The 12,840-nt window shown below is 38.2% G+C and overlaps 1 protein-coding gene across 1 annotated transcript; it reads right to left on the bottom strand.

Moving 5' to 3' along the window:
• Positions 1-5,845: 5,845 nt before the first annotated feature.
• Positions 5,846-9,026, bottom strand: LOC137806840 (uncharacterized). The gene is made up of 4 exons (XM_068607152.1): positions 8,634-9,026; positions 6,834-6,902; positions 6,646-6,752; positions 5,846-6,548 (listed from the first exon to the last, which is right to left on the bottom strand). Exons 1-4 carry the CDS (start codon positions 8,854-8,856, stop codon positions 6,462-6,464), a joined length of 486 nt encoding a protein of 161 aa, XP_068463253.1. The 5' UTR covers positions 8,857-9,026; the 3' UTR covers positions 5,846-6,461.
• Between the last annotated feature and the right edge of the window lie 3,814 nt (positions 9,027-12,840).

The following is a 12,840-nucleotide window of genomic DNA, read 5'->3' as shown; positions in this document are numbered from 1 at the left end:
CGTAAGGCCTCAACTGGTCGGGAAACAGCTGTAGTTTGTTGAAGGTTGACCAGAATATCACGTTGGTTGAGCTTCCCTGGTCAACGAGGACGCGGTCCCATTGTTACTACTGAGATCACCAATGGGTCATTGTCATGTGGGACCACATCCTGCAAGTCGATCTTGGTGAAGACAAAGTAGGACTCGGGTGTTTGTTCCGACTTCTGTGCTTCTACTGTCATCACTCATCTGACATATTTCTTGCGCTGGGAGGCGGTGCACCCTCCTCTTGAGAATCCTCCAGAGATGGTACTAATCTCTCTGTGGATGGGCACCTCGTGCCCCTAATCTCCTGCTGGGGCTACTGACGTCGGGGCCCCCTGCGGTTCTTATAGGTATTCCTTCAAGAAATCATTCCTTACCAGTTCATCTAACTGGAATCCCAACGCCAAACAGTTGCGTAGGCCGTGGCCAAAGGCCTGGTGGAACTCGCACCAGGTGTCCTTGCTGGGCCCTAACCTCTTGTCAGCCTTCGGCGAAGACTTCAGTATATCTGCCATGTTAGGGATGGCGATCAGCTCTTTGAGGTCCATCCGAAAATTGTGCCTAGTGGGGGCGTTCTCCCTCGCACATGCCCTAGTTTGAGGCTTCCTTCCTTCATATGAAGGTTGTTTCCCCTGGGCTTTCTTTTCTGTCGTGGTCTCATATACCCTCAGGGGCTGAGGACGACCAATTCCCGAGGTCGGACTGGGTCGATGCTTCCGCGCTGCTCTATGACCTCTCCTTCTGCAATGATGTGGGCTACAGCTCTGTGGCGGATTTCACTGAATGTCTTTGGGCGGCACCTTATTAGTGAATCACTGAAAGGTCCTAGCAACACCCTTCGTCTGAAGGCATGTACCGTCATATCTTTGTCTGTGGTATGCAGCTTCACCACCAATGCCCCGAACTTGTTCAAGAAATCCTTCAAAGGCTCTCCCTGATATTGCTTTACGTCATAGAGATCGTAAGAGACAAGAGGGGGAGCCTAGTTGACGATGAATTGTTCCCTAAATAACGTTGACAACTGGTCGAAAGAGGTGATGTGTCCATTAGGGAGACTGACAAACTAGTCCAACACCGTGCCTGAGAACGTACTCATAAACAGCTTATAGTGCATGGCGTCGGTGCCTCCCGAAACCATCATCGGGATGTGGAAAACCGTGATGTGGGCTTTTGGGTCCTCTACGCCTGCTAAGTCGTTTTGGTAGCGGTTCTGGCTAGCCGCTTGCTCGGCTCGAACTTAAGCCAAAATCCTGTCCTGATCAACTTTGGACGCCGCTACGGTCTGTTGGAGAGCGCGAATGGTCTCCATCAGTTCCTGTATGGAGACGTTGTCTCCTCCTTCTAGTGCAGGTGCACCTTGCCTCGTACTACTCATGTTGCTGAGTGGCTCTCAACACGATTGTGAATGGGACCTAGTTTTATCGGGCCCCATGGTGGGCACCAAATGTTCTCGCCGGTTGACTCAGTCGTCATTGACTTCAGAGGCAGATGGTGGCTTCTCCTATCTCCTGGTGGTTTCCGCTCTCTCCTTGGGTAGTTGAGAGTGGCTCCGTTGAAACAGAGGGGGCCCTACTTGTTGATTGCACTCCGACGATCAAGTCAGTACTGAGCTAAGAAACATTAAAGTATGTGAAGCAGTTTCAGTCTTAGAAACGGCGTACCTCTTCTAGGGTTCTTACGAGGATCTTTCCTTTAGTGGAATTAGGGTTAGTGGTGAAGCATCCTGTGACGCGCTACATAAGCTTAGCACAGTCGCGGCACAAGACTTGCCTCTTCTGGAGTGCAACATCTCTAACAGTATGGCCGCCAGGGTACCAACTCATGTACCAGTGCTACGGGCCATCTGTTCTATGGGGCCTTAAGTATTCACGTGTCATGCATGCAGTCTATCCTTGGAAACCCTAACCCTAACGGGCCTTGGCGCCTCTAAGGATTATTTACTTGTGTTAGACTTGAACATACTATACACACCACATGCATGAATCCTCTTGTGACTTAGGTCCCTCTTTTGTATGAATAATAACTCATTACTATTTCTGGGGCCCACCTACGTGACCATTAACGTGACTAGACCGTCGAGGTCCGATGTCATGTCTGATGACGATCTCTTCAGCCGATGTCTAAGGTCTGGCCAGTACACAAATATTTTTAAATAACAAGGATAAATTTGTAAACTTACAATAAACCATCCTCACAAATCCACTCTATCATCCCTCAATCCAAACAACCTCACATGTCCTCACACATCCTCTCTAATCCTCACAAATTCATTTTGTCCTCTCCCCATAAATCTCACCTCAATCTAAAAAGAGCAGTGGGAGACCATGACCAATGAACATTGGTATTCAATGATGGTCATTCCAAAAGTCTTGGAATTGTAACTCTCTCTTGAAAATGTGATGAGCATTAATTATTCACTATCTCTTGATGAAGAAGTCTTCCTCTCATTCTCTATATAAAAACTTGTGAGAAAGATAAATGCAAGCAAGGGAGAAGAGTAACGTAGAGAGAAATGAGAGAATAGATATCGACCATAGTGTGAGATTAGAAATGCTAGTGAGATGCTAGAGAGAATTTATTCCCTATCTCTTGATGAAGAAGTCTTCCTCTCATTCTCTATATAAAAACTTGTGAGAAAGATAAATGCAACCAACGGAGAAGAGTAACATAGAGAGAAATGAGAGAATAAATATCGACCATAGTGTGAGATTAAAAATCATAGTGAGATGCTAGAGAGAATTTGTATTCCATCATTCTTGGGTGAGATTAGAGAGTAAATGAGAGAGTAGATTGTTGAACCAAGTGATGTTCAAGCTTTGAAGAATCCAAACCCTTTGAAGGATGTTGAAGCCTTGGCTGTGTTTGCTGTTGCTGTGCTGGTTTAGTATAGTTCTGGGGTAGTTTGAGTGTTGTAATCCACCCTTTGATCAAATCTAAAGCATAGGCATTCTCAATCTTTGTGAAAGTAAAATGTTTTCAAACTAAGTTAAAACAACCGATTGTTTTGTCGAAACAACCGATTGTTTATACTTAGATGTTTTGAGAAAAGATTGAAAACTGTTTTTCAAATGGTTGAACTGTTAGAACCAAAACAACCGATTGATTCGAGGAAACAACCGATTGTTTGTTTTGGGACCATAACAGAAAAACTGTTTTATCTTTGACTGAGCTTTAAATGATTTAACTGCTGACGCTCCAGTCATTAAATGCTTTGACCAATCTTTTAATGCAATTTAAGAGTTTGTTAAGATTTGATAACAAACTACATCTTTGAATAAATTCAGAAAAAACAAATTTGTGAAACAAGATTTTGAAATAGAGTTTTTGGGTTTTTCAAAGAGCTGAGATTGCTGAAAGTTTGTGATTGATCAAAGTTTGTGGAATAGGATTCTGCTTGTATTGATTTCAGATTATCTTCTATAACAAGTGCAATCCTTGTACTCTATGATACAAGTTTTCGTTTATGTGTTTGTTGAGATTGGATGTGTGTTCTTGAGGGGATCAAGATCACCAATCTTAGTGTTGGTGATGGAAGAGGCCCAAGCACAAGCCCACATGCAAGCCCACCAAAGGGTAGATTTGGGCCAACCATAGAGTTATGGCCAAGAGGATCCAAGAAGACGTTCTTTTACATGTTCAAATGCCATAAACTCTAGTGTAGAGTAGACTTTAATTTCTTGTCAAAATTAGCATAGGAACTTTATTTGTAATTTTCTTAGAATTAATTTTGGCACCTAAAACACCAACCTAGGTAAACTTAGAGTTTCTAAAAAAACCTCTAAATTTACCAAGGCCGGTCTAGAAAGCCCATGGAGGGGGTGAGCATAAAAACTAGACACACCCCTCCCCATGTGCTCATTTGTGCACCCATGTGCCATGTGCACCCATGTGCTTCACATTTACATTTCATTTGGCTAGCATTAGGGTTGCATTATGGTCCTCCTTAGCCTATAAAAGGAGGAGCCTACACCTTGTATTTTCAAGTTTATTGTGAGTAAAGTTATGCTGCCATTTTGTGCCAAGCTTTGCTTCTCCTAGAATTCTAGGCTCTAAACTTCACTTCCTTCACATCTCCTTGGGCTGGTCGAACCTCCCTATAACCATACCTATCATGCACCTTCAAGATCAACACCACTCTTAGGAGGATCTTGCACACACACCTTCATAGCTTCCGCACCATTTTCTTACATGATTCAAGAAGACCTTCATGAAAATGCCATCAATTGGTGTGTTGGCCAAGAAGAGTGTGTGTCTTGAGGTGTTCAAGATCACTTTCTTGGTTGTGGTGTAAGTGATCAGGTTGTGATTGCTTAGTGGATTTCCTCAGGGTTTCTGAGAAGACTGGATGTAGCTCTGGGTTTGGAGTGAACCAGTATAAACATCTGTGTGCAATCTCTCTATCCTTAACTCTTTAAATTCAGTTTTGTTTGTTGTTTGCTGGTATAAACAACCGATTGTTTCTGTGAAATAACCGATTGTTTTCCCAGTGCTGTGCTTTTGGCTTTGTGTTTTGAAAAACTAATTTCTTAATCAAGGTATTTGTGAAGTATTTTCATTCAAGGCTCAATAGATTGCGAAAACTCTCTTTAAACAATTCAACCCCCCCCCCCTCTAGTTTAAAGCCATATATTCTAACATAGATAACCACCATAATGGTGAGATTAGAAATCCTAGTGAGATGCTAGAGAGACTTTGTATTCCATCCTTATTGGTGATATTGAGTGCTATTATGTGTGAAACAAATATTGTAATCTTACTTTCATAGTGAAGTTTTTTTTATTTCTCAAGTTGTTAAGGGTTTCCCAAGTTAAAAATTCTCAGCGTCATTATCCTATTTTGCTCTATTTTCTATTATTTGCTTATTGTTTCCGCAAGTGTCCATTTTGTATCTACACCAAAGAGTTTTGATTTTCCAACAAATATTTACCTTCTTTTAAGATACCGAGTCTTGAATAAACTCTCAATAAAATATCATTCAATGTTCAAGAGTAGGAGAATATAGCCAATAGTTAAACTTTGAATCTTTATGTCTATAAGATCTATGTACTTGAAAATTAGTGTTTAAATTTAAAATAAGTATTTCTAAAATAAAAAATTTTAAAAAAAAATACTTATTTAAGATATAAATAGGATTTGCTTCAAAAAAAACAGACAAAAACATCAAACAAACCGGTTCATTTTCTTAATTATTTTTAAATTTACATAAGCACATTCATATTTACACACGTGCGTGTTATTTGGTTGCAAGAAACAAAATTTACAAAAATAAGAAAGTGAATAGAAATCCTGACATCAAAAATTGTAATGAGAAAAGTGTTATTACTCATTAATCAATCTCTAATACATGGATGGACATGGGCACATAAATTAATTAAGATTTCAGCTTCAACAATTATCAATTGATCCAGCTTCTTGTTTAATGTCTATCAAATCGCCTTCTTCCAACATGTAAGATTCCCCACATTGACTAACAGCATAGAAGAAAAAGGAGCTATATTATAGCAAGAAACACGTCAAGTGTGAGTGATCAGCCAGTTCATTCTTATGTTATCAAGACACTAATTGAAGATGTGATCATGAACCATTGTAACACGTAATTTGGGAAAGGGGGGACGCAGAACGAAATAAAAAACCAGGAAACAAAAAATGTTAAATCTAACTCGTGACAGACAAACTTGAGAAATTAGTCTAGACCTTCACAGCAAATTAAAATTCTGCAGAAATCTGGTGTCAATCAGTTATGAACTGATATAGAACCTCTCCGGTGATCGCAGAAGATTTTGATATCAGAAAAATCGGTCAGGTTATACTGCTGCTTAACTTAAGGAATGACAGTGTCAAGTATTCAAATATAAGGATGACAAGTTTCATCATAGTAATACAATAAGATCTTTTTCTAGGCAAATATGCCTATACAAGCTTTTACATTCAATCTTCGGGAAGACCCCGGCTTCAACGCGTGAATCTTCTTCCATATTGATCCCACCTTTGCAGCTCCACTGGCCGATCATCTGGAGCCTTGAATGTGGTGATGACAGTGATCAAAGCATGTACTGAAAGATAGAAGGTAAAATCTTGTATACACCACCTCTCGACCCCCTCGGGCACCTGAACTGCTTCTTGTACTTGATCATCAACTTCAAAGTATATAAAGGCTACTATGCATACCCCACACGTAAGTGATTCTTTTTGTGATAAAGTCTGTAACTGGGCAAAACAAGGGGTCTCTCGATTCTGAGGCTATGGAGTATATAATGTGTAGCATTGAACTTTAGACCCCTCACAGTGATCCAATATTGTTTGGCCGTTCAACCAAGGAAATTATAGGGTCCAGATTCAACAAGGGTGTGAAAAGTTTATTGGCACTGACTACATTATATAAAATTGCTATTGTTAATTTGGGAATGAAAAGATGCTATTGACAACTGCTCATATGACTAAAATTTGTAGGCTGTTGTCCCCTTCAATTTTTTTGATGAACCAGGCTTTGCAATTGTAACATAAATAAATCTGCCATCAAAAAACTGCAAAAAAAAATCCAGCTACCATGTCAAAATCATTTTAGTATGGATGGAATAGGATATCTCTTATTAGTTGGAAACTCTGAAACGTTATGCACACCTTTCCATTCATCTCTTGAATAGCCAGCTGTGCAGACTCTTCCTTCACAAACCAAATAAATGCAAATCCTAAAGACTGTCCAGATTCTTCATCTATTGGAAGCTGGACTGCCATAACATAAAATTAATTAAAGTTAAAGGTCCTCAATAGATCCAAGACTATTAAAAAATGAAAGGATTTATTAATACCTAAATTAACTTCCCCAAATTCTGAAAACACCTTCATCAATCTTCCTTCAGAGGCTGAGTGAGGTAGCCCTGCAATGGCCCACCATGAAAACTTCAATACAATGATTTTCATCACAGAAAATGAAAGCCTATATCTTATTAAGACAAACATTGCAGATAGTGGATCAATCAATATCAACTTAACATGTTACCATTGTCCGCATGCAAAAACAACAGATTTTTTGTGATTGTGAAACAAGAGAGTAATGGATTCAATGATTTCAATACATTCGTAAAGATGATTTATTAGATGATTGGTGACATGATATCCTCATAAGATATTTAGCAACACGGAAATAATACTAAGTATTTCAGAAAAACACATACTGCCCTGGATAGTCTCTACTCTCAAAAACTTGTGAAATTCTAGGATGTAGCTTTGCATTCCTAATAAAGCTGCAAAAATGGGTCATGTTCAAATAACCCAATGAAATGTGTGGGCTAGGTTAACCAAAACCAAGCCTGAAATTTGGTTAACATTTTCTGGCTCAGCTAAGTTGGGGTTGCCAGCCTTTGGACCATATCACCATGCAAGCATATCAACATTTTTTAATTTGAAGAACTGAAGGCCAACTGCCAATAAGCTAGCTCCATAATTTGTTATTATCTATAAAGAATGGATACGTCTACAGAAAATTCGTTGGCACGTCTGATCATGTATCAATTAAAAAGTAGTTTTTTCGTTAGGAAACCTCTGCAAAACAGTTTGGGCACTAGCCAAAAGAGTGAGGCGACACCCACTCCTCACTGCACTCCTATCATAGTTTTTTTAAATAGTTAACTTATATTATCAATATTGCAACACAGTTACTTTTGAAAGGCGTATTATCATAAGAATTCTGTTAGGATATATAGAATAAAGGGATTCAAAATAGTTACTAATTAGAGGGATATCATTGGCCAGACCCATCATATCTATAAATAGAACAATACTAGGCTAGAAGGGAGGCATTCAAATTTGTAAATATTTGCAAGCATAGAGCAATATTGGGCCGTGTCTGGTGTCCATAAGTTATCATCGATTCAAAATCATTCAACTCATTCTCGTTAATTTGCATTTTTTAAATATTAGACTATAATGACAAAATGCTAACTGAAAGTAGACCATAATTGGGCTGGCCTTAACTAGCTCGTGCCAAGATTTATCATATCCATAATTCACAACTAAGCAAAGAAATTATATTTCACTTTCAAGTCTTTTAACAATTTAAGCTTCAAAGGGAGCTTCTCCCAAAAGTGCACAATGTAATTGTGCATAGTCCTTGATGTAATTAAACATACATAAGGATCTTAATCTACTGAAATTCAAGACTAGATATGACCTTATTTGCTCACTTTGTAGACAATGACATTTTAGACGAGACATTTCCCTATTTCAGAAGCAAACGTTTACAAATAATAGTCTGCACAATAATGACAGGAGTTTTCAATCAGACAGTTGCAGAATTACTACGTACGTCCCTTTTAGTGGCACGAAATCTGCCATCTTAATGTAAATTAAGTAAGAATCGGTCTCTTGCATTAGATACCAAGAGCGAAAAAGAATTTAAACATTGTATTGCGCGTACATTATTATTATTATTATTATTATCCAGGACAGAAGCAGTTAGAACCTCGATTATGATCCACATACATATAATTAATTTCATAAAGCAATTGTGTTTAGCTTCTCAACAAACGAAAACGACCTAAATTGAAGCGCAAGCTATTGGATGGAGGATTTCAGTGAAAGAAAATAGAGATAGAGCGAGAAAACGTCACCTTTGACGAAGATTTTTGCTGAGGAGGGTAAATTGGATTCGACAGAAGAGGTAACGCTAGAGCTGCAGCAAAACGACGCATAGCGAAGAGGAGCTGAGGTAGAAAATGATGGTGAAGAAACGATAGTCGGTTTCGTTACCCATATCGATGGCTTCGAAATACTGACCCGCCCAAGCGATACATATTGAGGTGGATATGAGGTCGGTAATAGCTGTTGTGCCATCGGGTTTCCAAACTCAACCTCTTCTATGTGAATGTGGTAACAGAAAAGATAACTAGCAACTTCTACTACCAAATTCTGAACCCTTCCTATGATAATAGCCCATATCGATGATTGAGCGGGCTCTGCATTCTACAACCCCATAATTTTAAAGTACCTCCATAGGATAGGATATGTGAAAAGATGAAATTACCCCTCTTTTATATTTATATTAAAACTTACATTTTTTTTTTCAGAAACCTCTTTTTCTTCTAAGTGGCAACCTCCTCTTGCATTCTTTTTCTTCTTCTTCTGTCTTTGAGTGTGAAAACCTTGTTGGAACTACATTGTCCATCATTGTTGACAATTATGTTGCATCGTTGTTCGATGACAGAATCCTCAGTCACACACAACCACATAATAAAGAGGATGAAGACCTAAAAGTTGTTTATAGATTTATTTGCACATATGAATCTAATTTGGCTTTTATTTATTTTTGTAGGCCCAATCAAGAGGACAATTCTAGGGTGAAGGAATGTACAAACATATCCAAGAAGATATCCAAGTCATCAAAACATAAACTAGAGTTTTGGTCAGAAGAACATAAAAAGACTTAATTTTTGTTGACTAGTCAACATTATTTTTGGGTCAAGCTTTACCTTAAATAAATTGTATAAAAATATTTAGGATTTCATATGTCATGTATTGGGCCTAGTAGCATAAAATAATTGGACCAAATATTTGGGCCAAATAGCATAGGTTTTTGGGCTTGTATTTGGATCAATATTAAAATAGGTCTAGTTAGGGTTAAAAGTGACTAGTTAGGGTAACAATTGAGCTTCTTTGAGTCCAATGTAACCCTAAACGTCTAGGGTATATTAGAGGACGAAAATTACCTTGACATGGAGCACATGGACGTCCACATGGCAGCCTAGGAGCGGAGAGGATTTAGCATGGAAGGTGTAAGCTAAATATGGAAAGCATGACTTCACATGACACCTTCTCATTGGAAAGTTTTATTTTGAATTTTTAAATTTTGACTCCAAAATGTTCAGCCCTCTTTCCTATAAATTGAGGTGCTTGACTCATGAATTAATAAGATCAATGCCAAGTTGCTAGCTCTTGCACTCTCTTGTCTAAACCTCTCTAGGTTAGACACCTTTGGTCTTCTCCTTCACCTCTCCAAGTGATATGTCCCAACCAATCACTCTCCCTACTTCTCATGCACCTTTAAGGAATCTATAACTCCATTGAAGTCATCCTTGTTCCGTTTCTTCCATCAAGCTTCTGCCCAATCCATCAACAATCCAAGGAAAAAAATCGGAATGAAGGCACACACTATCATTGTCTCCCGTTGAAGAGGTGAAAATTTATATGATTTTTTTATTTATAATTGGTTTTGTGGTTCCTCTATTTTTTTGTCTAAAAATACATTCTACAATGCACAATCTGTAATATATAACTTATTTAAAAAATATTAGTGATTTTATCTTGTGGTTGTTGACAGAGATATGGTTAGGATTAAAGGCATCACCATAAGTAGAAGCTAGACAAAGATCGATGGCATCGATCTACAAAAGGATATGGAACAAGGTATTGTGGATGTGTTGTCACCAATTGCTCTAGGACACGATGAACAAGTAAGATTTGTTCAGGGACTTATTGATACGCTGCTGCTAGAGTTACATTGACCACGTGGCTTGTAGACTATGGGAGGGTGAGGATTGAGGGGAACTGAAGTTGGTCTCCCACGAAAGCAAATTAAGTAAGTTTGGAATCCCTCATTCCCGGGTCGTAGTGCTTAACACCAAGTTATTGCCAATGTGCAACATTAGCTATGAGACCGTTGATAAATATCTCTTATCAACCTTTGTGGAAAGGTGACACTACAACACCAATAATTTTTACCTCCTTGTTCATGAGATGATCATCACTTTGAAAGATATATCGACGTTGTTGCATTTCCCTGTTGTGAGGGAAATTTTTGTATTCACCATTAGATTTTATATCAATGTCATCATTGTTAGTTGAGCTCCTTGGGCTATAGTTAATAGTGTTTCAACATAGTTGAGGGATTTTTGTGGTGCTCACATCATATTGAGTTAGTTGCATGAGGTGTATGAGCATCATCGACCATAGATAGAAGTATGCGCTTATTTGTTGCATCTGGTTATATGCACAATATTTGTTGTTAAAGTGCAACATATGTTAATGTGTCATATTTGTCGTTATTCGACAAATTAAGGATGTGGGGTGGGTTTGGTGAGTTGTCGCACTATGTACAATCAACTAGGGGATAGTTGCTTTGTGCAGACAAAGTATAGTTAGAAGGTTATGTCACGCTCTTACACTTAAATAATACATATAATTTGAACAACTTATATTTATTTTCAATTACATATATGAATAATTTTGAGTTCATGATGAGTTAGACGTGGATATATGAACACTTTTCAAGGATGAGAGTGAGGAATATCAATCTCATGTTAGAAGCTCTTCCATCGGGCGTCCTGTTATCTCATTGAAGCCATATACGTATAGTTGGCATTCTGCATGTGCAAATAGATGATTTTAACCTTACTCGAGGTGATTTGGAGTCCTTATGATGATGATAGTCTTAGTTGGCTATTTGAGACAACAACAATGTTCTCAAGCTATGTTCAACTCGGGACGTGCTCATATCAACATTTGTCAGAGCGTGTATTATGGTAGTTTGGGTACGAGCATATGATTCCTCGGTCTCCCCAACCTTTTGAATGAGGTGTAGTTGCAATTATTGATGACCGATGGTTGCACTTTATCAACCATCTTGTTATCGGTGTGAATGACTTCACATCCCTCAACATTTTGCAGTTAAATACATGCATTGGTTCAAATTAGTGTCAAACTTTTGCATACTTCCTCGAGAAAACAGAGATCTACCATATTCATTGTCATTCACATGATCTAGATGATGACCAAACATGACTGACATCCTGGTAGGAGTGTTCTTGTCTTATCAGTTATTTATATTGTTTTCATCTATTGTTATTTTACCATGATTATTTATTTTAATATTTTAAGTGTCCAATGTCACTTTAGTGAATCCAGAATATATTCAAGAGGATCACCAACATTTTATAGTGTATGATCAATTGTGAACATTTGGCTGAAGGTAATACAACACGAGACAAAACCCACATTGTCATCATAGATGAGAGAGTTGTTTACACCAGATGTACACGTGGTGTATGAGGCAGGCGACATGAACATACTAATAATTTTTAGAGAGTTTTGCAATGTACTTAAGATTAATAATTATATTGTACAAATTTTTTAACGTTTCATATTTGTCGTTATTCGGCAATTTCAAGATGTGTGGAGGGTGTGGTGAGTTGCTGCACTATGTACGATCAACTAGGGGATACTTGCTTTGTGCAGACAAAGTAGTTAGGAGGTTATGTCACGCTCTTACACGTAAATAATACATATAATTTGAACAATTTATATTTATTTTCAATTATATATGTGAATAATGTTGAGTTCATGATGAGTAAGACGTGGATATATGAACACTTTTCAAGGATGAGAGTAAGGAATATCAATCTCATATGTTAGAAGCTCTTCCATCGAGTGTATTGTTATGTCACTGGAGCCATATACGTACAATTGGCATTGTACATGTGCAAATAGTTTATCTTACACATGCTCAAGGTGCTTTTGAGTCCTTATGATGGTGATAATCCTAGTCGGCTATTTGAGGCAACAATAATGTTCTCAAGCTATATTCGGCTTGGGACGTGCTCATAGTAACATTTGTCAGAGTGTGTACTATGGTAGTTTGGGTACGAGCATATGATTCCTCAGTCTCCCCCACCTTTTGAATGAGGTTGTAGTTGCAATTATTGATGACCGATGGTTGCACTTTGTCAACCATCTTGTTATTGGTGTGTCTGACTTCACATCCCTCAACATTTTGTAGTTGGATACATGAATTAGTTCAAATTAGTGTTAGACCTTTGCATACTT

The sequence above is a fragment of the Phaseolus vulgaris genome, chromosome 3, assembly GCF_051622355.1.
Source record: "Phaseolus vulgaris cultivar YP4 chromosome 3, ASM5162235v1, whole genome shotgun sequence".
NCBI lineage: Eukaryota > Viridiplantae > Streptophyta > Magnoliopsida > Fabales > Fabaceae > Phaseolus > Phaseolus vulgaris.
The sequence above is the reverse complement of the archived record's forward strand: the minus strand, read 5'-3'. Positions and strand labels throughout refer to the sequence as shown.

Excerpts from the sequence above, each read along its gene's own strand:
- LOC137806840 (XM_068607152.1), bottom strand. The coding sequence starts at position 8,856 with ATGGCACAACAGCTATTACCGACCTCATATCCACCTCAATATGTATCG. Across the intron at positions 6,903-8,633 it reads AGCAAAAATCTTCGTCAAAG|GGCTACCTCACTCAGCCTCT; the intron begins GTGACGTTTTCT and ends GGGCCATTGCAG. Across the intron at positions 6,549-6,645 it reads TTCAAGAGATGAATGGAAAG|TTTTTTGATGGCAGATTTAT; the intron begins GTGTGCATAACG and ends TTTTTTTTGCAG.